Genomic DNA, 27,927 nt, shown 5'->3' on the forward strand with positions numbered 1-27,927 from the left:
ATGTACAATCCGCATGCGTTTTTTTCTGCCAGGGAGATGCAGAAACGCTCCGGAGCATTTCTGCATGGTGGGCACATAGCCTTACATGTCTATCTATCTTGTGATTTCCATAATTCCACAACTTTTCCTTCTTGGTGTGGCAATTTCAATGTTCAGGAGTGGAGTGTGTGTCTATAAGCAGTCAGAAATAATTTCACAATGGTATAATCATAAATGTCTTTATACATAACACCTGTTATGTAATCAGCTCTGTACAAATGAGGAAAATACAAAATAAGGAACAGTAAGATGCTCATCTCCTTGCTGAAATAAATAAGAAAAAAATATTCAATGAAAGCATTGTTAGTCTGGATGCTTTTGTAGCCACAGAAGTTATATGCATTCGCACTGGTTTTGGGCAAAGCAAATCTAGTGAAAAAGACACCTGTTTGGTACCATATTCTTTATAAGGACACCGTGAAGTCTGCATGGAGAGCTACTGGAGACAGATGCCCTTAGTAGAGTTGGTGTGACTATGGTTGTCCATTAAGACTTGGACTTGACCTCCAGTAACATGGTTGACTTCCGAAATAAAATACCTTCCTACCCACCCGTTGTAAGTACCAGCCATCCACACGACATCTACAATAATTGTGTTTTGAAGGAATAAAATGGTGGCGAGACTTAATTTAAAGGAACGTTCCCCTCTCAGACATTTATGATAAATGTTTGACAGATGCTGGTCCTACCTTGAGAACTGGGGTTCTTCCCATGCCGCCATTTACTTCAATGAGAGTTTTTTTTTTAAAAAACTAGAATGTGTGACCACCATCTGTTCATTAACAAATGGGGTCTAGAGATGGTGCGAATCAGTTTGCAGGACTCGGTGCAGCTGACACATCAGTAATCTGTGGCCGTCAGACAGGAGCCCTGAAAACAATCTCCTACCTGTTAGCCTCTGCGGCTCTTCTTTTGATCAGCCGGCATGTTACATGTGCGTCATTCTGCAATGATGACGTCCTGCCAGGTTCGCTAATAAAAAGAGGAGCCAAGGATACCGTCAGGGCTCCCGTCCGGCGAGACCACCTGATCAGTTCCTGCAAATCGATTTGCATGATCTCTAATGGGGTCCTGTTCTTGAGAAAGCTGCGTGCTCCAGAGATGGGACTGGCATTCTTTAGACATTTATTTCCAGGTATTTATGTTAATCCTGTTTTTGACACAAATTTTTTTTTGCAAAAATGACCTTCAAAATTATAGAAACTCAAACAGTTGCTGGAAATTTGCTTCTACTTTGCTAAACTGTTACAAATTTGCCTGGACCATTTACAATTTTTCACAATTTTTCTCATCTTTAGAGTCCACTGTTTTGAGAGACAATGCATATAGTATGAAACAAAACATCCAGCTCCTTGTCGACGGACCATACCATTAACCCAATAAAGCAAATTTCTGCAGGTAAAGCAGGTGATTGAAGGTCAAACACGATCTTCTCAATGCTCAAAATATCCATAGAAAAACCAGGACTGTTCCGTTAAATTGGTAAGATGTGACGTCTTCTTGTTGTCACCACATTGTCCTTCTCCTTACAATTATTTTAGTTTTTTTTTTTTTAAATATTGAAAGTGAAAATCCAGATCGCTCTTGGATTTATATCATCATGTATAGTACCTCATACCTTGCTAGTCTTTGACTCTCTTGACTCTTCTCAAAGATCCTGAGAAGATCTTGAGGTTGGTCTTCAACCAAGAACTTTGCATCTCAAAATTTGGTTTACCTTTTGGCAGATCCCATACTGGGCACGGGGTTCAGTATTTATTTTCACATGTAAATATGAGAAATACATTGTAGGAAAATAGTCTGGATTCTCTTTTGAGGGACACAAGATGATTCCTTGCATGAGGAACGATGAAACCTTTCATTGTTTTTGACATTTTCCACTCGCGGTGTTCTCATCACTGATTCCTTCCTACATGGAGAACTCCCTCATTCTCACTCTTCAGTTCCAGGGTCACTATCTGATCTTTTGACCTGTTCACCACGAGAAGCTCTGACTGGCATACGGCTGAAATGACCCCTGGAATATGTTAAGCTTTCAGACAAGCTCTCATCTTCTTCCTCTTCCAGATCGACTCTTTCACCATCTTTTCCATCAAAATCTAGAATGAAAGTAAATGTGGAGATTTATCAATATTCCTGTATGGTGAAGTGTGTGAAAAAGGACAGACCATATAAATGGTGATCATTTATCATTGCGTTTGCGCCAAAAAGTTTGAACAAGTTGCAAAAATTGAAACTTGGTTAACTTTTTGATGTCAAGAATGAGATATTGATATATAAAAGTGGCAAAAAAATATTTAGCCAAATTTTACATGAAAGTTCGACATTTGTCACGATAATATCCAACTCTTACATTGAGAAGTGAATTATCATGCAGAAAAATATGCAATTTGTATAATTTTATCATTAAGTTGTGACATTTGATAAATATGGAGATGCGGAGCTGAAGTGACTATATAATATTTAGGGCCCGATTTATCATTACATTTCTGACAGTGATAATCTGCTGATAAAGCATTGATTGTACTGAAACTACAGTACAAAGCCTAGTAAGCGATACATCCCTAGAATCAGGCTCTATGCCCCTACATCGTGCTGCTCTCAGATTACATAGCAAAAACCTGATGGCAGATTCCCTTTAAGGACTCTTTCTCTTGATAGAAATCCAACACAATATTGGACACGCTAACAAAATCTTTGACAGAGTACAATCCACATCAGAACCACTGGATGGCCACACACAAAGCATAGACATCTCTCAACAGAGCATCACCAAATCATGTTTTCTTTTTTTTTAAAAGGTGGTATTGATTTGACAGAAATTTCAGAAACAGAGAGAGAAAATTATTCACTTGCATTATGCTTGCTACATTTTTCAGCCATTGGCTAAATATTTCCATTAGAGGGAATCTGTCACCAGATTTTTTCTTCACCATCTGAAAGCAGCACGATTTAGGTGCAGAGGCTCTGATTCCAGCTATGTGTCACTTACTTGGCTGGTCGCTGTCGTTTTTATAAAATCACTGCTTTATCTGCTGAAGATCTAGCAGTTCTCTGAATGCTGAGCTCTGAATAACCCCGCCCACACCACTGATTGGCTGATTTCAGTGTGCACTGTGCATAAGCAGAAAGCTGCCAATCAGTGGGGAGGGGGGGGGGGGTTATACAAAGCTCATGAATATGGAGGACTACATGACAACAGGTTTACTAATCCTCCAGTGATAATCTCCTGATAAAACAAGGATTTTATCCAAACAGCAGCAAGCAGCCCAGTAAGTGACACATCACTGGAATCAGGGTCTCCATCTCTATATTATGTTGCTCTGAGGTTAGGTGACAGGCAGCTTGCATAGATCTTTGAAATGGTGAGTGAGAAGTTATATTAGGTAATTTGTATCTCTTTTTATTTTACTTTTATGTACTAAAACGGCCCTTGTGAGCGCTAAAGGTTGAATGATTTTCGCCTATACACCGAATACATGATAACTAGTGATGAGCGAGCGTGTTCTGTTAATCCTTTCGGCGGGCATGCTCAGGTGCTCACCGAGTATCTTCAGCATGCTCGGGTCTCATGTTTGAGTCACTCCGTGTGCCTAACAAACAGGCATTCCTCACATGTATTAAAGCTGTCAAACAGTCGCAAATCATGCACACGGAGTGACTCAAACATAACACCCGAGCACGCTGAAGATACTCGGAAAACACCCGAGCATGCTCGCTCATCACTAATGATAACTTGTCGATCTTTGGGGGTCAGATCGTTGGGATTCCCACCAATGCTAAGAATGGAGCTCTGAAATGTCTAGTATAGATAGAATGGTGGTCATGAAGTACCACAGAGTGGTGGAGTGCACGCGCAACCATTACTTTTTTTGTAATGGGACATTTCAAAGCCTGGTTTTGCGGATCAGAGGGGGTCCTAGCAGTTGGCCAAACCTACAATCAGCAAATTATCAGTCACCATCATCAGGGGATGACTTTCCCAGTTGGATTGGCAATGTATTTTACCTGATATATCAGCGCAGTAATCCGTACTCACTGTTGGATCCTACAGAACAGAACACATGAACAAATTATTTTTTATCTTTTGTGACTTTACCCAAAAAAACAGCAAAAAAGTTATCAAATAGATGTCCCAAGTGAAAAGCAGACATTTACATAATACAGATCCCTTTATGTACTTGAACTGTAAGGCGGAGGCAAGAGTGTCACGGGTGTGTCAGAGGTGACAGTCGCCCTGCAGTTGGTTGCAGGAGATCTCAACGTTTGGCATTATAGACATCTTCTTAGATGAGAGGCTGTCTCTAGGACCCAGCGGCTACCTCCCTCTGGATAATTAGCTCCCTGGCCTGGGTGTATATATACCTGGTGTGTCTGAGAGGGAGGTGCTGGTGATATTCATTACTACTTGTGAGGATTTAGCGAGAGCAGTACTTCGTCTTTTCTAGAGCTTGAGGCCATGTGCGCAATTGGCTGGAGTCGTCTAAAGCTAAGCAATCCCCCCCTGTTTGTCTACCCTTGTTGTCTATAGAGTTTAGTGGAGATCGACTAGTGCTCATGTCCTCCCTTCCCTAGCCTTAGCCATACGCCAGTGAAAGTCAGGGCGAGGCACAAGTGCGGCGATTGGTGAAGAGCCAATATAGGGATGGTAGTTGAGACAGGTTGATACTAGACCAGACTAGGAGGTCTCCACTCCCCCCTTTCCCTAGTGTCTGGGCTCCCTTTCCCTCTTCCCTCTGTGTTGCACTAAGTCCACACACTGTGTCAACTAGAATTTAGAGATTACCAGAGCTAGACAAATAGTAGACTTGCCAACTTTTCAAAATTGTTTCGCAGGATACAGGGGAGGCCTCTGAGGCACCTGAGAGTTTTTCCAACTCTTCCGGAAGTCAATGAGGACTCTGCAACTTCTGTTCAAAGAAATCTGAAAACTCTTCCAGGAATCCAAGAGGTCTCCTCATTATTTGACCGAGGAAGGTGGCAAGTTTGATATACAGTAAAACAACTTTGAAACATCTGCTCGAAATTGGAGTCACAGATGATTTTCTCAAAGAACAGGTCAATATACTGTATATACAACACAAGGGAATAGAAAACCCACCAAAAAAGTCTGGTCTAAAAGAAGCGGGATCTTCTCAAAGAGGTGATCTTTTTGAGAGGTTTCGTGGTAGATTTCTTACCTCAGATATCATGGACACATCCATTTCGGCTTCAGATGGATCTTCAGATACTTCCTGACGCCCTGCTGGAGGTAGTTCATCCATCCCAAATATCTTCTCATAGTTATTAATAAGGAATTCTACAGCTTGGGCTTGGTTTCCAGAATCTAACAAGCAGGTCATAGGTTTGTCTTGATCAGGAGCTGGGCGGATCAGTGTGGGGCCAAAGATAATTCCCAAGTTATTAGGATTCATCTTGTTGTCCTCAAACCTTTCAGAAACACTGTGGAATTTGAAAAGAAAGGATTACTATTCAGTTGTGCACCACAAAAAATATGGGAGCTACAGACTGCTGTTATAGGGGGCTTCAGACTACACCTCCCGACTGCTGTTATAGGGGGGTTCCAGACTACACACCCAGACAGCTGTTATAGGGGATTCCATAATACACATCAAGACTACTGTTATAGGGGGCTTCAGACTACACCTCCAGACTGCTGTTATAGGGGGCTTCAGACTACACCTCCAGACTGCTGTTATAGGGGGGGCTCCAGACTACACACCCAGACTGCTGTTATAGGGGGCTCCAGACTACACAACCAGACTGCTGTTATAGGGGGGCTCCAGACTACACAACCAGACTGCTGTTATAGGGGGCTCCAGACTACACAACCAGACTGCTGTTATAGGGGGGCTCCAGACTACACCTCCAGACTGCTGTTATAGGGAATTCCATAATACACATCAAGACTACTGTTATAGGGGGGCTCCAGACTATACATCCAGACTGCTGTTATAGGGGGCTCCAGACTACACCTCCAGATTGCTGTTATAGGGGGCTTCAGACTACACCTCCAGACTGCTGTTATAGGGGGCTCCAGACTATACATCCAGACTGCTGTTATAGGGGGCACCATACTACACACCCAGACAGCTGTTATAGGGGGCTCCAGACTACACACCCAGACAGCTGTTATAAGGGGGCTCCAGACTACACATCCAGACTGCTGTTATAGGGGGCTCCAGACTACACACCCAGACTGCTGTTATAGGGGGGCTCCAGACTAAACACCCAGACTGCTGTTATAGGGGGCTCCAGACTACACATCCAGACTGCTGTTATAGGGGGCTCCAGACTGCACATCCAGACTGCTGTTATAGGGGGGCTCCAGACTATACATCCAGACTGCTGTTATAGGGGGGCTCCAGACTACAAATCCAGACTGCTGTTATAGGGGGGCTCCAGACTACACAGCCTGGCTCCAGATATGCCATGTTGTGTGTAGGTAGGGACTCTGGAGCCTTTGATGCACACACATCTGCAGTAACATGACATTGTCTCTAGGGGGCAGTGTGGTGCTTGTCTCCCTCACCGGTACAGGTGCGCCGTCAAGTGGCGCAGCGTGTTGTAGTTACTGGCTGGCAGCTGACAGAGAATATCCTTCATCTGCTGAATGGCCTCCTGTCGAATATCCGGCTCCTTCTTGTCTTCAGGGAAGTCTCTTGAAAAGGCCATAAATTTCTCATATAGGTGATGGGAGACCACAGAGTCTGGAAGCTGGAGGAGAAAGACATGGAGCTCCACTGTGACATAATGCGTGCTGGCTGTAAATGGCAGCTGAAACATACTACATACAGACATGTAAATTCATGGATATCAGAATACATGTATATGACCGAGGTCAATATATACAGTGTGGAGTAGGGAACACCATCCATACTGTATTTTATCTCCCGAAGCCTCAGACTTCATCTCTATAATCATGTCCTCGGCCACCTATACCATCTCGGCATAATGCCGGTGTACCGTACCTCTTTTAGGAAGTGTTTGAGGGCGCAGGTGATATCATGAGGTGAATGTGCCGACAGATCCACAAGTTCTCTGCCATTCTCAAAAGCCTGAAGAAGTTTTTCCACTCGAGCTTTGGCCCCACTGATACGATAAAGGCCCTGGAACATTTAGTGTATGAAAACATTCATTCATAGGCAACCTGAGGCTCACAATCACCTTTTGCTTGTTTTTTTACAATGAGATTTATAAAGATGACTGCATGAAGAGAACATGCAAATGTCCACAGTCATTGATGATATGGGGCTGCATGTCAGGTAAAGGCACTGGTGAGATGGCTGTCATTACATCTTCCATAAATGCCCAAGTTTACATTGATATTTTGGACAGTTTTCTTATCCCATCAATTGAAAGGATGTTTGGGGATGATGACATCATTTTTCAAGATGATAATGCATCCTGCCATAGAGCAAAAACTGTGAAAACATTCCTTGAAAGAAGACACATAAGGTCAATGTCATGGCCTGCAAATAGTCCGGATCTCAATCCAATTGAAAATCTTTGGTGGAAGTTGAAGAAAATGGTCCATGACCAGGCTCCAACCTGCAAAACTGATCTGGCAACAGCAATCAGAGAAAGTTGGAGCCAGATTGATGAAGAGTACTGTTTGTCACTCATTAAGTCCATGCCTCAGAGACTGCAAGCTGTTATTAAAGCCAGAGGGGGTGCAACAAAATACTAGTGATGTATTGGAGTGTTCTTTTGTGTGTTTGATTTTCATGATTCCATATTTTTTCCTCAGAATTGAGTGATTCCATAATTTTTTCCCTCTGCTTGGTCTGAAAAAAATTACCTTTACTGAGTACCAGATTTTTAATCTTGATTTCTTTTAGTGTTTCTTAAAGCCCTAAAGTTGCCATTTGAAATGATATATTGAAGAACCAATTTGTAGAGTTATTACAATACAACCCCTGGCAAAAATTATGGAATCACCGGGCTCGGAGGATGTTCATTCAGTTGTTTAATGTTGTTGAAAAAAGCAGATCACAGACATGGCACAAAACTAAAGTCATTTCAAATGGCAACTTTAGGGCTTTAAGAAACACTAAAAGAAATCAAGATTAAAAATGTGGTACTCAGTAAGGGTAATTTTTTTCAGACCAAGCAGAGGGAAAAAGTTATGGAATCACTCAATTCTGAGGAAAAAATTATGGAATCACCCTGTAAATTTTCATTTTCAAAACTAACACCTGCATCAAAATAGATCTGCTTGTGAGTCTGCATCTAAAAAGGAGTGATCACACCTTGGAGAGCTGTTGCACCAAGTGGACTGACATGAATCATGGCTCCAACACAAGAGATGTCAATTGAAACAAAGGAGAGGATTATCAAACTCTTAAAAGAAGGTAAATCATCACGCAATGTTGCAAAAGATGTTGGTTGTTCACAGTCAGCTGTGTCTAAAATCTGGACCAAATACAAACAACATGGGAAGGTTGTTAAAGGCAAACATACTGGTAGACCAAGGAAGACATCAAAGCATCAAGACCGGAAACTTAAAGCAATATGTCTCCAAAACAGGAAATGCACAACAAAACAAATGAGGAACGAATGGGAGGAAACTGGTGTCAATGTCTGTGACCGAACTGTAAGAAACCGCCTAAAGGAAATGGGATTTACATACAGAAAAGCTAAACATAAGCCATCATTAACTCCTAAACAGAAAAAAACAAGGTTACAATAGGCTAAGGAAAAGCAATCGTGGACTGTGGATGACTGGATGAAAGTCATATTCAGTGATGAATCGCGAATCTGCATTGGGCAAGGTGATGATGCTGGAACTTTTGTTTGGTGCCGTTCCAATGAGATTTATAAAGATGACTGCATGAAGAGAACATGCAAATGTCCACAGTCATTGATGATATGGGGCTGCATGTCAGGTAAAGGCACTGGTGAGATGGCTGTCATTACATCTTCCATAAATGCCCAAGTTTACATTGATATTTTGGACAGTTTTCTTATCCCATCAATTGAAAGGATGTTTGGGGATGATGACATCATTTTTCAAGATGATAATGCATCCTGCCATAGAGCAAAAACTGTGAAAACATTCCTTGAAAGAAGACACATAAGGTCAATGTCATGGCCTGCAAATAGTCCGGATCTCAATCCAATTGAAAATCTTTGGTGGAAGTTGAAGAAAATGGTCCATGACCAGGCTCCAACCTGCAAAACTGATCTGGCAACAGCAATCAGAGAAAGTTGGAGCCAGATTGATGAAGAGTACTGTTTGTCACTCATTAAGTCCATGCCTCAGAGACTGCAAGCTGTTATTAAAGCCAGAGGGGGTGCAACAAAATACTAGTGATGTATTGGAGTGTTCTTTTGTGTGTTTGATTTTCATGATTCCATATTTTTTCCTCAGAATTGAGTGATTCCATAATTTTTTCCCTCTGCTTGGTCTGAAAAAAATTACCTTTACTGAGTACCACATTTTTAATCTTGATTTCTTTTAGTGTTTCTTAAAGCCCTAAAGTTGCCATTTGAAATGACTTTAGTTTTGTGCCATGTCTGTGATCTGCTTTTTTTCAACAACATTAAACAACTGAATGAACATCCTCCGAGCCCGGTGATTCCATAATTTTTGCCAGGGGTTGTATATCCCCTTGCAAAAATCCCAAGCGATTAGCTGTAATCTGTGAGTAACGGTTCATTTACTTTCACGAAAATCTTGCAGTGTAAACAGGCTACCGATCACCCATTGAATGAGAAAAACGCTCGTTCGTAGGGTGAAATGATCTTTTGTGCTGCAAAAAAAAGATCATAATTTTCGGAAGCACATGATTCTGTGTAAACAGGACTTGCGCTGCCGAGAACACTGGCAGCCTATGAGCAATCTGTCACAGATCAATATATGCGCATCTGAAGCACTTGTGATCTGTGTACACAGGCTATGAAACGCCCGTCAATAAGCAGCTGACAGTTGGTCATTTAATAACCCAGGTTGGCCTGTGTAAACAAACTGATTCATTAAGACTGACATTTCGTATGGCAGTTTTATTGAGGGGTGTGCAGGAATAAGATGCACCAAATTCATGAATTTGGCACATCTTATCACTGTTGTACACATTGCCAGAAATGTTACTCCAATCAGGGACTGGAGTAACATTTTCAGGATCAGGAAACATAAAAACTTTTCATGAATTTGATGGGCAGGTGTAGCCATGCCCCAGTTCCTCCCCAGCTTCTACCACTTTGGCAGAGGTACCCCAAACCGAAAACACCAAAAGTCTCGACATTTTTCTGACTTTTCAAAGTGTTTTATGCCAATTCCTGAATGAATTGGGGCCTAAATGTTTCATTTCTCTGCAGTGCTACCACAGGGAAAAATAAGCATTACGCAATGTAAAAGCAAATGTGTAATGGCGGACAAGACAGGTCCTCCAGAGATGCTCTTTGTAGCCGTTCTCTACTCTTAAAATTCCATGAACTCAGAATTCAGTCAACCTCTTCAAGATGTAATTTTCGAAGAACTAAATAAATGTGAGAGAGGAGAAGTGACTATGACCCAGTTTAGTATGTCATTATGAAAGGGTTTACCTGTTTCCCAAGTGCCCGCAATTCAATTTCGGATGTACACTTGGCGATGATGAAAGGCACCTCCTCAGGAAAGTATCTTGGAAAATGACTAAAATCGACACCAAACAGAGGTACTTTGGGTGGAAGTTTCTGATGACCACATTTGATCAATAAGCTCTCCAGACACTTCTTGTGACATGTCAAGTAGCACTGCAGTAAAAAGATAGGATTGAATGTATAGAAGTATAATTCTTAAACATATGCGATGTTTCTTCTACTATATGGACATCTCACCTCCTCACACTCAACTCCCGAAACCATGAAATTTTCACACTCTCTGCATTTGCTTGGGACTCTTGTGCGTCGAAGTCGATGGGTTTGGGCAGCTGAAGACATGACCAGCTTGTCCGAGAAGTGAAGATGCATGCCGTTCTCTGAGGAGGCATCTGTGGAGTCTATGGAGTCATGTAAATGGTGAGGTAGGTACTAGACGGGCAATACAAAAACTGCGGCATGACGGTTCCTGAATTACTCACCTACATCCTCTGCATGGAAGGAATCTCTTTCATCAAGGTCATCAGAAGACATGGTCCCCGTGGACGAAGCTTTGGCCACTTTCCTCACAAAGTGAACTAAGGGGAAGCAAGAACAAATAGACGTGAATGGAGGTACAGGTGTAATTCTTATTGACCACAGGAGTCATGAGACGTTTGGCGACACTGTATCGAGAAAAATAACCCCATTAAGTGGTTATCCAGCAGAAGAAAATCATGGCTGCTTTCTTGTAAAGGTTGAGTGTGGTACTGCTGATCAGCCCCATTCACTTCAAAAGTGTTTAGCTGCAATGCCAGACACACCCATTGGCAGCAAATATGCACAGGGTATCTTGAGGTTTAGGCTTCCAGGATATTCTAGGAAGCCTAAACCTCAAGATACCCTTTGCACATCTCCTGCCCATGGGTTGTGTCTGGTATTGCAGCTCAAGGATAGCTGTTTTAGGAGGAAAGCAGACATGTTTTACTAGTTTTGCACAACCCCTTTATCTCAACACTCCAATATTAAAGTCAGGCAAAGCAGTTTCCTGGTACAGCCCTTTTATATGAATGTCAACAGTCACAATTAGATTTGGGGCAAATCGATTTACAGGACCTGGTCCATCAGCCACATCGGTAATGTGGCTGTGAGAACCACCTTCTACTTGACGGCATCTGCGACTCTTCTTTTCATTTGCCAGCCTGGTGAGAGACACGCTACAACGATGATGTAAAAGAGGAGATGCAGATGTCTGGAAGCAGAAGGGGTTCTCAAGGCTCCCGTCTTCTGGCTACAGATTAGTGATGAGAATCGATTTGCACCAGCTGGATTCACAATGGCTGAATAATACAGACTGGATGAATCGTAGCCAGGTTGTGGATATACAAAACCTTTGTCGAGAGCGAGGACACTCTGGGTTGCTTGGTTACTTCAAAATTTCATTACCTGGACTCTCTGAAGTAGAATCCAGAGATCTTGGATCACTGCTCCATCCAACACTCTCACAGTCACTGGGCGTAATCTTGTTTCCCCAAGAGCCTCGTTCTCCTTAAATAAAATGAAAAAATGGAAGTTATTAAAGGAAAACCAAATTAAGTGCAAGATGTTTACTTTTTTTCCTTCTTCTATGGCCAAGTGTAGATGAACTGGTGGAATCCTTTATTCCGTTCATTCAGTGTGAAATCTTATCTTTAATCATGTCAACTAATGCCTCACAGGGGGCAGAGCTAAATATGGTGCGATTTTAGCTTTCCACCTGGTGTCTGAGGGGCCGAGAGGCCTTTCTACCACACAAGATGATCCCAGTAACATAAAGGATACCAAGGAGGGGACGGTTTCAGATTTTGGATTGGGGTCCCGGAGCTTAAAGATATATGTATGAATGTATGTCATATGAATGTGACTGTATATATATACAGTCATGGCAGGAAGGGTTGGCATCCTTGAAATTGTTTCAGAAAATGAAGTATTTCTCCAAGAAAATTATTGCAATTATACATGTTTTGTTATACACATGTTTATTTCCTTTGTGTGAGAAAAAAGGTATATTGGGCATCATTTCACACAAAACCCCAAAAATGGCCCGGACACAATTGTTGGCACCCTTAAGTTAATATTTGGTTGCACGCCCTTTTGAATAAATAGCTGCAATCAATCGCTTCCTATAACCATCAACAAGCTTCTTACACCTCTCAGCTGGGATTTTGCACCACTCTTCTTTTGCAAACTGCTCCAGGTCTCTCATATTTGAAAGGTGCCTTCTCCCAACAGCAATTTTAAGATCTCTCCATGGGTGTTCAATGGGATTTAGATCCGAACTCATTGCTGAGACTTCACAACTCTCCAACACTTTGTTTCCATCCATTTATGTGTGCTTCTTGAAGTATGTTTGGGGTCATTGTCCTGCTGGAAGACCCATGACCCAGGACGCAAAGTCAGATTTCTGACACTGGACACTACATTGTGACCCAAAATCCTTTGGTAATCTTCAGATTTCATGATGCCTTGCACAAAATCAAGGCACCAAGTGCCAGAGGTAACGAAACAACCCCAAAATATCTTTGAACCTCCACCATACTTGGCTGTAGGTACTGTGTTCCTTCCTTTGTAGGCCTAATTCAGTTTTCAGTAAACAGAATGATGTGCTTTACCAAAAAGCTCTATCTTGGTCTCATCTGTCCACAAGACACTTTCCCTTCCCAAAAGGATTTTGGCTTACTCACATACATTTTGGCAAACTGGGGTCTAGCTTTTTTATGTCTCTGCGTCAGCAGTGGGATCCTCCTGGGTCTCCTGCCATAGAGTTTCAATTCATTCAAATGTCGACGTATAGTTTCTGCTGACACTGTTGCACCCTGAACCTGCAGGACAGCTTGACTTTCTTTGGAACTTGATTGGGGCTGCTTATCCACCATCCGGAATATCCTGGGTTGCAACCTTTCATCAATTTCTTTCTGCCGTCCACGTCCAGGGAGATTAGCTATAGTGTCATGGATTGTAAATGTCTTGTTTATGTTGCGCACAGTGGACAAAGGAACATCAAGATCTCTGGAGATGGACTTGTAACCTTGAGATTCTTGATATTGTTCAAAAAATTTTGGTTCTCAAGTCCTCAAACATTTCTCTTCTCCTCTTTCTGTTATCCATGCTTAGTGGGCCATACACAGTGCAAAGATTGCGCCAACTTCTCCCCTTTTTATCTGGTTTCAGGTGTGATTTTCATATTGCCCACACCTGTTACTTGCCACAGGTGAGTTTGAACAAGTATCACATGCTTGAAACAAAGATAATTACCCACAATTTTGGAAAGGTGCTAAGTGTGGTTGGTTTACTCTGTGCCTTGTATTTTGCTTATTGATCTATCGCTGCCTGACCTTGGACCTCGCTCCGACCATCCGTCTGTTTAACCCCTTTGCTCTGATCCACTATCCTCCTGGTAATTAGACCTTGGACCGTTACCTGACTACGACTTCTGGCTATTGATCTCATACTCCTCCTCTATTCCGACTCACGGCTTGTTCATGAGAAGTGACTCAGCGTCACATATATATACATAAAACCTTGGTAAAATACCAGTTTTTTGTCATCTGAAAAAAATCATACCAATAAGAATAATTTCAGAACTTTTTCCACATTCAGTGTCACCTATAGTCTGTACAAATCCATTGAGAAACAAACTGAAATAATTTTGAGGACAAAATAAAAATAAGAAAACTAAAATAATGTGGTTGCATAAGTGTAAACACCATCTTATAATTGGGGATGTGATTGTGTTCAGAATTAGCTGATCACATTTACACTCATGTTACATAGTACTCAGTAAACAGCTGCCATCATTTACAGTTATTCTGGTTAACCCCATATAAAGCTTAACTGTCCTAGTAGGATTTTCCTAACATTTTCTTAGTTGCATTTTACAGCAAACGCCATGGTTCGTAAACAGCTTACAACACAGCAAAGGGATCTCATTGCTGAAAGTTATCACTGTGACGGCGGTGGATGTGGACCCACTGAGCCACTGGCTGGGTTTACCCTGGAGAGTCGTAACTAGGTGACTACCTGGTCTTCACTAGAGCCTCTGATAGTGAGGATAGGCTTGGGCCGTTAGGGCAGTCATCAGGTGCCACTCCAGGGCAGGCATTCCAAACAATGGTCAGTGGTTATTGGGGGAATAAGCAGGTTGAGGTAAGGGGTAGTTTTCATTCATATCCAAGATCTTAAGTAAATGTTCTTTTCATATGAAGTATGCTAATGTGCCTTTTTACTTTTTGTAAATATCACTGAACTCATGTACAGTGACATTACTTAGAATTAGACGTCCCTCAAAAATCAATGAAAAGATAAAAAAATTGGTTGGAAGGCTGCCTAGAGGGCAACAACAAAATTAAAGGAAGGCTATGTTCACACTAGGTGTTTTTTCAGCGTTTTTTCCTGCAGCAAAATCTGATCTCTTGGCAGGAAAAAGCTGAATCAAAAACACAGGTTTTGGTGCATTTTTTCAGGATCCCAAAAATTCAGCTTTGCTTCCACCACAGGAGCATGAACACAGGTCACCAATGCAAGACTTATGTGAAATCATATTAACCATAATTACAAATGTAACCATAGGGGGAGGTGAATTGTTCAGGAATAGTTTTTCTAAGACACTGGCAGTTTGTAGGACACTATTTACTTTCACACTATGGTCTGCCATTGAGTTGTTCAGAGATTGTACAATTTCACACCTCCGTGGGCCACAGGTATTGTTCAATCTCACACCTAGGTGAGCCAATGTTTATACTGTACATATCACTAATTTAATTAAACTGTTCTAATCCATGCTGCCATCTCAGGTGACCAAGACAAGATGGTAAAATTACAAAAATAAATGAGTTTCACATACTGCTGCACTTGCTTTTTTTTCACTAAAAATTCAGCAAAACCTGATAGCTATGTTCAAACTAGGCGTTTTTACAGTGTTTTTTTTCCACCACCCATTACTTTCAATGGGTGAAAAACGCTGAAAAAATTCTGAAAAAACACTGAAAGAATTGACATGCTCTATTGTGCAAAATAAACATGCAAAGCACAAAATACTGATGACACAAAAACCAATGTGTGTGCATGAGATTTCTGAAATACTGGTACTGTAAAACGCAGCTGAAAATTTGCATAAAAAAACGCATAAAAACGGCTAAAAAAAAACGCCTAGTGTGAACATAGCCAAAGTGTATGAATTTCTGGAGACTACTGGTTGTGTACTGCAAGTGTCAACAATCTCCCGTATTCTTCGAATGTCTGGCCTGTGAGATGGGGTGGTAAGACGGACCCTTTTTCTTACAAAGAAAAACATCCAAACCCGGGTATGTTTTGCAAAACCTACATCAAGTCTGTCAAAAGCATATGGTAAAACGTGTTATGTCTGATGAAACCAAGGTTGTCAATAATTCCAAAAGGTATTTTGGTGCAAAGCCAACACTGTGCATCACCAAAAGAACACCATACCCACAGTGAAGCATAGTAGAGGCAGCAATATGCTTTGGGGCTATTTTTCGGAAGCTGGATCTGGGGCTTTAGTCAAGTCAGAGGGAACTATAAACAGTTCCAAATATCAGTCAAGATGGCGACCTGAGTGGGCAAAGATTGCCCAAAGTTTGAGGGCAAGATTGCCAATTCTAGATGTGTCATACTGATAAATTCCTACCCAAAAGACATTTATTTTTCTATTAAAATTGTACAGATTATGGGTGACATGAAAGGTGGAAAAAGTTCTGAAATGATTCTTCTTTGTATGATTTTTTTTTACATTTCATTAACTTGGCATTTTAACAGGGGTGTGTACATTGTTTATATCTGCTGTGTATATATAGTATATAATGGATGCATATGATGTAAGCAGGGATTCAATTCTACACAGTACCTGGCAATATCTTTGTTCCTGTCTCATCCATTTTGACATTGATGTCAGACAGAGAAGACGACACTCGGACCAGCTGCACAGCATTTTTCCTTTTGCCAGTAGGTGACAACCTGCAAAATTATCACAGGATAATATTATAATGAGACTGTAGATAAAAAGAAAGCAGTAAAGTTACAATAATAGATATGTTACTGATTAAATAAATTTTCACTACTGAACTAACATATATTTTCTGATAGCACATTTCCTTTAAGGTCAATCTGGGAGCACACATAATATTTTTTATTGGTGGATCCTTCTAACAATCCGCAGACAATGGTGGATACAGCGGACAGGATATGTTTCATCAAATCTCAATTTATGCCAAAGACTTTGGTGCAGAACCAATGCCCCAGCCTGGCAAGCCCAGTATCTTTGCACTAATACCTCTAGGTCTGGTCTACACGCAACCTCCAGTGCCGTCTTAGGGTCCCCACTAACCAACAGCTATAACTCTTGTACCACAGACTCTATCATATGGAAGCTGAGTTCATTGAGACGCCTTCCTTTTGCACACACAAACTTCAGCTACTGTAAGTCTATCAAATTCCCCGTGACTGACTTCACTCTCCTCCACTCAACTGAGCTCCTCTACATTTGGAAGCCATAATACTCATAATACTACTATTAAAAGTTCCATCAAAGATCAACACACAAAGGATGCATTAGTATAATACATTACAGCATAACGTCACAATAGAAACATCTTTGGAGGTGTCTTCCTCTTCCTCACTGTTACACCCCCATACACATTAGACTAACATCAGCCGATATTGGCGGGATTAGCCAACTGTCTAATGTGTATGAGGGCCTCGTGATTTTCTCTCGACAGATGATGTCAAGGAAAATAAAGATCTAGCATGTCTGATTTTGTACTACTGATCCTTTTGTTTTCCAGGAGGTAAGACCCCACCAGAGGAGTCTAGCAGCAGCCCCCAGAGAAAACAGGAACACTCGATTGAGCCGAGCGTTCCAGTCTATGGCAGAGTTGGGAGAGATAGCTGCTGAATGATCATTCGGCAGACAACTATGTATTGGATATGGTGGCTTTGCAGGCTGTCTGTTACACTCATGTTGGGGATTCGGGTCTTGCTCCCCTCTCCCCTGTCCCCTAAACTCTGCTGTGCTCCATATCAGGCTTTGCAGATGTCCGGGCATGATTCCATGTGATCCTCTATCTGGGCCTATATAAGGCCTACCAAGACGTACACTTGTGTCTTGGTCTTGGTATTAAGATTTCTAAGTGCTCTAGAATACTGTGTGCCTGCGGTCTCCAGGACCTCTGCTACTTGTCTGCGGTCTCCAGGACCTCTGCTACCTGTCTGCAGTCTCTAGGACTTCTGCTACCTGTTTGCTATCTCCAGGACCTCCACTACCTGTCTATGGTCTCCAGGACCTCTGCTACTTGTCTGCGGTCTCCAGGACCTCTGCTACCTGTCTGCGGTCACCAGGACCTCTGCTACCTGTCTGCAGTCTCTAGGACTTCTGCTACCTGTTTGCTATCTCCAGGACCTCTGCTACCTGTCTGCAATCTCCAGGACCTCTGCTACCTGTCTGTGGTCTCCAGGACCTCTGCTACCTGTCTGCGGTCACCAGGACCTCTGCTACCTGTCTGCAGTCTCTAGGACCTCTGCTACCTGTCTGCAATCTCCAGGACCTCTGCTACCTGTCTGCGGTCTCCAGGACCTCTGCTGCCTGTTTGCTATCTCCAAGACCTCTGCTACCTGTCTGCAATCTCCAGGACCTCTGCTACCTGTCTGCGGTCTCCAGGACCTCTGCTACCTGTTTGCTATCTCCAAGACCTCTGCTACCTGTCTGCGATCTCCAAAACCTCTGCTACCTGTCTGCGATCTCCAGAACCTCTGCTACCTGTCTACGGTCTCCAGAACCTCTGCTACCAGTCTGAGGTCTCCAGGACCTCTGCTATTTATTCCTGGTGTCCTGTCCACCTGCGGTGCCCAGGATCTCTGCTACCTGTTTCCCACATGGCTCACCTGCCTGCAACACTGACACCCATTACCCGGGTGCCCACACGGACCTAGGGCTTTGAGGATCCACCTCACCAGGTGAGCCTACCACTGTCCTTCCGCTGGGATCCCCTGCAATCGGCTGTTATCTGTAATGGAACCAAGCAGTAGGTGTTCCAATTTTCTGCAGCGCCACCAAAGGGAAAATGAAGCATTACATAGATCCCATTGAAACCAAATAACTGATGTAAATCTGGGTCATCCAAAGCCATTGATGCGATACAGAGCCGTTCTCCACTCTAGATGAAGATTTCCAAATAGGATAATTGAAAATGGGTTTCGTAAACCAGTCATCCCCTTTAAGGGATACTTGCAAGTAAAAAAAAAATTGCCATGTACAGACCCCCTAATTCCGATTTAGTAGTTCTTTAAGCTGAGCACCCATTGTGGGCAACTTGTCAGTGCCAAGTGACAAGTTACGCTAAATTGTATGGACTTGCTGTACATCAATTGAGCCTGTAGATGTTGCTGTTGTTGTAGCATTATTCTGGTTGACACATATTAATAATCTCCATAAATCATAGAGTATAAATCAGTCATTTTCCAATCAATCTGCATATTTTAGTTACCTTCATGAGCAGAAAGATCCTGATTCTAACCCATGGGAAATGGTACTGAAATACTGACTCATATACCCAATAACTAGATAGAAGGTGTATACAGGAATAACGATATGGTGAAGTCACCTTTGGCTTGTAGGGGTGTGCTCCAAGAAAGTGAATTTTTCAGGTTCTATATACTTTCGAGGTAGAGTCAAGATGAATTGAAGATATCGATCTCCAACTTCATAAGGTTCACACAAGCTGAGCAAGTTGCCATATCCGGAGGGCACAGATTCACACTGCGAGCGCTTCATCCGCATAAGGTTCTGCGTCACCTGCCAGGAAAGAGAAAACAATATGGCACCAAAGTAGACAAATTTACTGTGTTTTTTAGAGCTACTTTACTTCTCTTATCCATTAAACAATTACGTTTGGAGCACACACGGATTACATCTCAATGATATCCAATTTTTTCACCGGGTCATTAATTTACATTGATGTGTTTGACCTTCAACACAATTCAAAGTAGGACATGTCTCGAGAAAAAGCACATTGGGTCTGTGACCTACAGTACAGACCAAAAGTTTGGACACACCTTCTCATTTAAAGATTTTTCTGTATTTTCATGACTATGAAAATTGTACATTCACACTGAAGGCATCAAAACTATGAATTAACACATGTGGAATTATATACTTAACAAAAAAGTGTGAAACAACTGAAAATATGTCTTATATTCTAGGTTCTTCAAAGTAGCCACCTTTTGCTTTGATGACTGCTTTGCATACTCTTGGCATTCTCTTGATCAGCTTCAAGAGGTAGTCACCGGAAATGGTTTTCACTGCACAGGTGTGCCCTGTCAGGTTTAATAAGTGGGATTTCTTGCCTTATAAATGGGGTTGGAACCATCAGTTGTGTTGTGCAGAAGTCTGGTGGATACACAGCTGATAGTCCTACTGAATAGACTGTTAGAATTTGTATTATGGCAAGAAAAAAGCAGCTAAGTAAAGGAAAACGAGTGGCCATCATTACTTTAAGAAATGAAGGTCAGTCAGTGCGAAAAATTGGGAAAACTTTGAAAGTGTCCCCAAGTGCAGTTGCAAAAACCATCAAGCGCTACAAAGAAACTGGCTCACATGAGGACCGCCCCAGGAAAGGAAGACCAAGAGTCACCTCTGCTTCTGAGGATAAGTTTATCCGAGTCACCAGCCTCAGAAATCGCAGGTTAACAGCAGCTCAGATTAGAGACCAGGTCAATGCCACACAGAGTTCTAGCAGCAGACACATCTCTTCAACAACTGTTAAGAGGAGACTTTGTGCAGCAGGCCTTCATGGTAAAATAGCTGCTAGGAAACCACTGCTAAGGACAGGCAACAAGCAGAAGAGACTTGTTTGGGCTAAAGAACACAAGGAATGGACATTAGACCAGTGGAAATCTGTGCTTTGGTCTGATGAGTCCAAATTTGAGATCTTTGGTTCCAACCACCGTGTCTTTGTGCGACGCAGAAAAGGTGAATGGATGGACTCTACATGCCTGGTTCCCACCGTGAAGCATGGAGGAAGAGGTGTGATGGTGTGGGGGTGCTTTGCTGGTGACACTGTTGGGGATTTATTCAAAATTGAAGGCATACTGAACCAGCATGGCTACCACACCATCTTGCAGCGGCATGCTATTCCATCCGGTTTGCGTTTAGTTGGACCATTATTTATTTTTCAACAGGACAATGACCCCAAACACACCTCCAGGCTGTGTAAGGGCTATTTGACCAAGAGGGAGAGTGATGGGGTGCTACGCCAGATGACCTGGCCTCCACAGTCACCAGACCTGAACCCAATCGAGATAGTTTGGGGTGAGCTGGACCGCAGAGTGAAGGCAAAAGGGCCAACAAGTGCTAAGCATCTCTGGGAACTCCTTCAAGATTGTTGGAAGACCATTTCCGGTGACTACCTCTTGAAGCTCATCAAGAGAATGCCAAGAGTGTGCAAAGCAGTCATCAAAGCAAAAGGTGGCTACTTTGAAGAACCTAGAATATAAGACATATTTTCAGTTGTTTCACACGTTTTTGTTAAGTATATAATTCCACATGTGTTAATTCATAGTTTTGATGCCTTCAGTGTGAATGTACAATTTTCATAGTCAAGAAAATACAGAAAAATCTTTAAATGAGAAGTTGTGTCCAAACTTTTGGTCTGTACTGTATGTGCAAAAATAACGGATAGCAAACGTCCCAAAATAAATCATATGTGAAAGAGCCCCAAATGTTCTAATTACCGCCTTCATTCTGTAGAAAGTTTAATCAAATACACTAATTAGGGAGCTCGGTGCACCCTAGGTGTGGCCAAGTGGCTTGGCGCACCATACCCTCTACTGATTTTTCATGCCCCACCTCCTTCGCTGGTGATTGACAGCACTGGATTGCCTGAGCTTTATCTGCAGTGAGCGCTCGCTCTAGGAAAGCCAGTGCTGTCAATCACCAGTGAGGAAGGTGGGGCATGAAAAACCAGTAGGGGGAATGGTGAACCAGGCTTCTTGGCCACACCCAGGGTGCACTGAGCTCCTTATTTAGTATATTTTATTAAACTTCAGTTTCTTTAGAAAGAAGTCAGCAATCACAACACTAAAAGTTTGATTTCTATAGAGGCTGCATCCCCTACAAGGGAATGTGCTTAGCTTAGCTACTATTAGTTTGGGCTTACGGTCTCTCTTTAAGTGCATATATTTTAGGCTAAAAATAATTTTTGCGATTCTGTTTAATTAAAAACATTGCACGGTTTGGCTTTTTAGACTGTTTGTTTCCTTGCACATTGCTGGTTGCAGAATGAGTTCTGAGAATCCATCCGTGAGCTTGTTCTTAAAGGGGTTTTCCCACAAACAAAGTTCATTTTAATCAATAGATCTTGGAATAATAATAAGTTCCACAATTGGATGTGTTTATATAAAATGTTCCTGTGCTGAGATAATCTTATAGATGTGCCCCTGCTGTGTACTATGTAATGGCTGTGTCTGACCGTGCAGGAACATGGTCTGATCATACGATAGCTCCTGGGCAGCGGAGGAAGCAAAAGAGTATACAGACAGGACAGCACGGGATCACAGCTGATTCTTTCTTTGAGGTAAAACATTTCTTAAAACAGGCAGTAAAATGTTTTGCCTTACAACAAAATCAGCCGTGATTCCATTCTGTAATGTCTGTATACTCTTTTTCTCCCCCCCTGTCCAGGAGCTGTGGTATGATCAGACCAGGTTCCTGCAGGGTCAGACACAGCCATTACACAGTACACAGCAGGGGCACATTTATAAGATTATCTCAGCACAGGAACATTTTTGCTTAACACATCCAATTGTGGAACTGACTCGCCCAGGGGTGATATGGGGGAGACTCGGTACCCGGGCCTTTACCTTCTTGGGATGTCACGACAGTCGGCTCCCGGGCCGGTACCCTTGGGTCACTCTTTAAAAGGGGTTTTGTTAACAGTTTTTGTCTCGTGACGCCACCTGTGGTTCCCGGTAATGAGTACCGGCACTGCTGCAGACCTCCGGGGGTGATGAGATGGCAGCTGGGATGTTTCTGCTCCCCACACGCGGAGCGGGACCATGGGGCAGAGTTGATGGAAGGGATGCAGGTGAGAGGTGGCCCGGTCGGGTCAGGGGGAATGACGGACACGCACACAGGGGATTCGCTTCAGTACCTTTACTGGTGTAACGGCAGGTATGGTCCAGGGTACCTATTAGGAGGGTGCACTTCTGGACTCTCCCCAGTGAGTGGGTAGTAGGCCTCCTGGTCCGTTTCTTCCTTTCTCTAAAGCTTCTGGCCAGCCTGGAACTTGGCCTAGCTTCTGTACTCTTTCACTCTCCTAATCTGTATGCTTGGTGGTAAGAACTTTCCTCTGGATACCACTATCCCTGAACGCTGGGGCCTTCGTGGTTCCTAGTTCTTTAAATGATTGTAGCTTCAGGTTGACCAGGGGTTTAGAATCCTCCTGGTATACCGGTTATTCCTACTGGACGTAGAGGACACTGTAGGCGCGGACCCGGTGTCCGGCTTGTGTTCTGGGGTGAGTCTAAGATGCTCCTCTGCCCCCATAACTCCTCTCACTCTTCTCCTTGCCTCCGGCCCCGCTCTAGGCCCCCACGGCTTCAGCACGTGCTTTAGGCCCTGGCTGGCCCTCAGCACAGCAGCTCACATGCTGCTTCTTCTCTGATCTCTGTGCCAGCACACACTGCCTACCTAACTCCACCCTCCAGTATATATATCCCTAACAGGGCTCCCTCTGGTGGTATGAAGTGGAAGGGTGGAGGTGTCTGTTATGTAATGAGGGCCTCTTGTGGAGAAGTCTGTCCATGCACCCTTTTGGGTCCTGTGGTACCTGTAATAGCAGGGTGCCACAGAACTTATTTTTATTCCAAGATTATTCCATTATTCTATTAATTAAAATGTACTTTGTTTGTGGGAAAACCCCTTTAAAGGGGAGTCTATAAGGCTATGTATACACAGCATTCAGGAGTGCTTTGAGGGATTCTGTCAGGGACTTCTGACTTAATTTCCAAAAATGCAGATGTGCCCCTGACAGAGCCATACAATACCGTGAGACAAACAGAGTTCAAATTGACTCCATTTGTGCTCCCTTGTGGTACTGTCTGTCTTTTCAGGGGGGCACAAAAATGTAGTTGTGGCGCCCCTGAGGGTTCAGTCGCCACAGAGGTACTGCACCTCACCCAGAAGTGTGGCATCTCCTTCTTCAGGTAAGGATGGAGTACTGCCCTGGGACCCCAACACCTGCACTCAACACTACACTACTCCAGGCCGGCTGGAAGGGCATTATGCACTTCTTCTGCTGCCCTGTCCCTGGCTGGAGTGGGGGGAACCAAAGAGAGGGGGAACCAGTAGTGGGTGTGGGTGGAGGACGTAGAACAGGGGAGCACTTAGAGAATAGATATAAAAAGGGAAGCCATCTTAGAGTAGGAGTTCGGTTCAGTCGTTCAGTCAGTGAGTAGTAAGGAGAAGAGTGGAGGGGAGCAGAGTCTCTTCAGGAGCTCTGCTCCATAGTGGGGCCTAGCAAGAGAGGCCCAGGAGTGAGAGGGGAGCAAGGAAGGAATGCTCCAGTAACAGAAGGGATCCCAGGGCGTATGCCCGAATCTGCCAAGAGTCAGAGGGATCAGGCCGCAAGAAGGGAACCGGTCCCTGGACCAGCCATGTTACTCCAGGTCTCGGCTGGAAAAAACGGAGGCCTCTGCACTTCCATGGTGCAGTTGCCACAACCTCACCCTAGTCACCGTGAGGGTCAAGTAGGTCCGGGAACTCCAGGTTGCCCAGAGGGACTTCAGAGCACCCGATTGGGACTGTGTGTGGGGAGCGCAGGGCAGGAGGGAGAAGACCCAGCGCGGTAAGTCGGTCAAGGAAGGAACATAAAGAAAGGGGGTCCCGTTAAGTGCTTCTAATATACCTGAAGGAATGCTGAACCCCTGCCTGGCAAACGCAGTGCAACGCGGGAGTCTAACACCTGGACAGTGTACCCGAGGAACCTTAAATAACTGTGAGTAAACTCGGATGACTGCACTCCACTGTCTCTGTCAGTTATTTCCACCATGCTACCCCTCCTGCACTACAACGCCCAGCATCACCTTCTGCAACTACACTGCCCCGGGGGCCCGCTCTGCCTGTGGGGAGCAGAAACATCCCAGCTGCCATCCCATCACCCCCCGGAGGTCTGCAGCAGCGCCGGTACTTATTACCAGAAACCACAGGTGGCGTCACGAGACAAACAGTTAACAAAAACCCCCTTTTAAAGAGTGACCCAGAGGACGGGCCCGGGAGCCGACTGCCGTGACATCCTACAAAGAGAAGGTAAAGGCCCGGGTATCGAGTCCCCCATATCCCCCTGGGCATAGTCGACTACCTTCCTGTGTCTGTGTTGTCTTTCAAGAAAGTCACTCCCCACAAAGCACCCATGAATGTCTTCCAACTGTCCAGTAATGCCCCCAAAGTGTCCAGAAATGCCCACCAAAAGCCACTTTTGCACATAGTTTTGCTAAGCATTGCCTCTTTTGGATTCTGACTCACAGGAATGTCCTCAAAATCCGATTTTTTGGCAAATATTCTATAACTGAGGTCCTTAACCAGTACCGGTAAGGTGTTGCCTAGCAACTGCTGTAACTTATATATTGGTGACAACACTGGGCCTCCCTAAGTCTTCGAAATCTACTGTTGTCACATAGGCCCTACCAGCCACAGGATTCCCAAGCCTTACATACATAGAGCTGTAAGCAAGCTGTGTCAGAAATAGGGTTTAGATACATCCTAAGAGCAAATTTAATCAAGAACATAGTAATGATCCTTTTTTAGGGAAGGATGTAATTTCTATACAGATAGACACTTCCTTCTCTGTCATGTGATGTCCTTAAAGTGACATTTCAGCCCAAATTTTTCTGCTGACATAGAGCCATGTGAGACGATCCCATGGCCAGAACTGGTAAGGACAGACGAACGGTGATTTCCAGGGTGATAAGACGTCAACTATCTACACTGTCCCACAAATCCCAAAAGGGACAGTTTGCAATGGGTGCACTCACAATAATAAATCTTCCCCATTATTCTATGCAAGAGTTAATGATTTCAATGACGTAGATGTAGAATTTTGTGTTAAACATGATGTCTCATAAGGATATATACCCTGAAATATGGTCCATAAGTGAGGTAAGAACAGTTAGAAAGATCGGCACTTGCTCATCTGAATTTTCTCCTAAGTGTATAAGGTGATACGTTTGGGCTATCTTTTGAGATAAGTATAACCTCCTGTTACGCTCGCGCCCGGACTGACTGGCGTGAGCGTGATTAGTGATCCCACTGTACCATGAACCGAGGAGTGCCTGGAGGGGCGTAACTAAGTATCAACCCGATCCGACCAAGGTCGCACGGCGGCTTAGTCGACTCCGTGGACCAAGGAGGAACCGAGCAGAGGGATCAGGTGCGACTCCCGGTCAGACCCCGGTCACAGTTGTTGACCCACACCGGGGAATGGAGGAACAGGCAGGTTAGACTGGCATACAGGCAGGTGGGTATTGGCAAGTACGGCTGGTATGCAGACAGGTGGGTACTGGCAAGTACGGCTGGTATGCAGACAGGTGGGCACTGGCAAGCACGGCTGGTATGCAGACAGGGAGATACTGGCAAGCACGGCTGGAGTGCAGACAAGGAGGTACTAGCAGGTTGGAGCGCAGGCAGGATAGGGTCCAGTACAGACTGGGAGACAGGTACAGAGCCGCAGATGCGGTAGACAAGCAGAGTAAAGCGAAACCGTCGGAGCGGAGGACAAGGCAGAGCAGAGAGGAACTGCTGGTGTGGTGAGCAAGCAGAGCGGAGCGAAAACCGCAGGTGCGGTGGGCAAGGCAGAGCGGAACCGCCGGAGTGGTGGACAAGGCAGAGCAGAGAGAAACCACTGGAGCGGAGGGCAAGTCAGAGCATAGAGAAGCCGCCGGAGCGGTGGGTAAGTCAGAGCAGAGAGAAACCGCCGGAGCGGTGGGTAAGGCAGAGCAGAGGGAAGCCGCCGGAGCGGTGGGCAAGCTAAAGCAGAGAGAAGCCGCCGGAGCGGTGGACAAGGCAGAGCAGAGAGAAACTGCCGGAGCGGTGGGTAAGTCAGAGCAGAGAGAAACCGCCGGAGCGGTGGGCAAGACAGAGCGGAGCGAAACCGCAGGTGCGGTGGACAAGGCAGAGAGGACAGGCCTCTGTTCACATGGAACAGACTGGAAAATGCAGGAAGATGGCTAGAACACAGGAGGTAGATACGGAGGAAGGGAAAAGGGACAAGCAGAACCAGATACACACAAGGTACTTACTATGAAATAGCGAGTGGACAAAAAACTCACAAACAGAAGTACAGAGACAATGAGTAGGAGTTAGGTGCAGATTCAGATACTGCAGGAAAAGGGAAGGTACGGACATAGAGAAAAACAGGTAACAGGCTAGGATACAGTTCAGACAGGAACTGCTACTGCAATGAGATCCAAGAACGAGCCTGGGTATACAGCCCCCAGAGTGGCAGAAACAGACTAGAAGTCAGAGATAACAGGCCTGGGTATACAGCCACCAGAGATGGCGGAACGGACAAGAAGTCACAGATAACAGGTCTGGGTATGCAGCCCCCAGAGATGGCGGAAACAGACAAGAAGCAGGACTGGACCTGGCAACTTCAGAGTCAAGGAGCACACTGAATGTTAGTGTTGCTCAGGCACCTCCTACTGGGTGGAGGGGGTTTAAATATCCAGTGACTCACAGCAATAGGCTGTGCGCCCACAGCAGCTATAAGAATCAGGAAGTAACCGGGCCGCCGCCCTAAGCAGTCAGTCAAGAGACATGCACACAGCACGAACTGGAGCAAGATTTGCAGGCTGGACTGACAGGTAAGATTGCGGTCTTGCATAGTGGGAGGTGGTGCACTATGCAAGCACGCCGCCAGGGATGTTACACCTCCCAAGTTGTACTCACCAACATTTATGTTGGGGGAATAAGGACGTTTAATTCATGTCCCCAACTTAACCCGGTAACATTCCCAAACCTCCCAGTAATGTCCATGGCCAATGGTCCGGTCACTTCGTGGCATGGTTCACAAATCCTGCCCCCTTTTTCTCCAGGATGCCCCGAGTTTCAAAATTCGAAACAGTACTGGCAAATCCGGGACAGTTGGCAGATATGCATAAGTGCTGGCTGCCCAACGCCAGTGACAACAAACCCCTTTACTTTAGACATGGTATTTAGGTACAGGGTTGGGGCAGAAAAAAGAATCTTTGCCCCCAAATAATAGACGGCTTAGGCCTCCTAAATCC

At 44.2% G+C, this 27,927-nt stretch overlaps 1 protein-coding gene across 3 annotated transcripts in view; it reads right to left on the reverse strand.

The window, feature by feature from the left end:
- Positions 1–204: 204 nt before the first annotated feature.
- Positions 205–27,927, reverse strand: part of GMIP (GEM interacting protein) — a 78,518-nt gene continuing 50,795 nt past the window's right edge. For all 3 annotated transcript variants that reach the window (XM_073653825.1, XM_073653824.1, XM_073653826.1), the window contains 11 exons: positions 19,251–19,441; positions 16,499–16,608; positions 12,046–12,147; positions 11,103–11,198; positions 10,861–11,021; positions 10,588–10,776; positions 7,011–7,148; positions 6,572–6,756; positions 5,220–5,481; positions 4,048–4,087; positions 205–2,138 (listed from right to left, as the gene is read on the reverse strand). In XM_073653825.1, coding sequence (XP_073509926.1) covers positions 1,972–2,138; positions 4,048–4,087; positions 5,220–5,481; positions 6,572–6,756; positions 7,011–7,148; positions 10,588–10,776; positions 10,861–11,021; positions 11,103–11,198; positions 12,046–12,147; positions 16,499–16,608; positions 19,251–19,441 — 1,641 coding nt within the window. In that variant the 3' untranslated portion in view covers positions 205–1,971. The remainder of the gene's footprint in view (positions 2,139–4,047; positions 4,088–5,219; positions 5,482–6,571; positions 6,757–7,010; positions 7,149–10,587; positions 10,777–10,860; positions 11,022–11,102; positions 11,199–12,045; positions 12,148–16,498; positions 16,609–19,250; positions 19,442–27,927) is intronic.

Source organism: Phyllobates terribilis, unplaced genomic scaffold (assembly GCF_046119375.1).
Source record: "Phyllobates terribilis strain yellow unplaced genomic scaffold, ASM4611937v1 Scaffold_11__3_contigs__length_659146591, whole genome shotgun sequence".
NCBI classification, from domain to species: Eukaryota; Metazoa; Chordata; class Amphibia; order Anura; family Dendrobatidae; genus Phyllobates; species Phyllobates terribilis.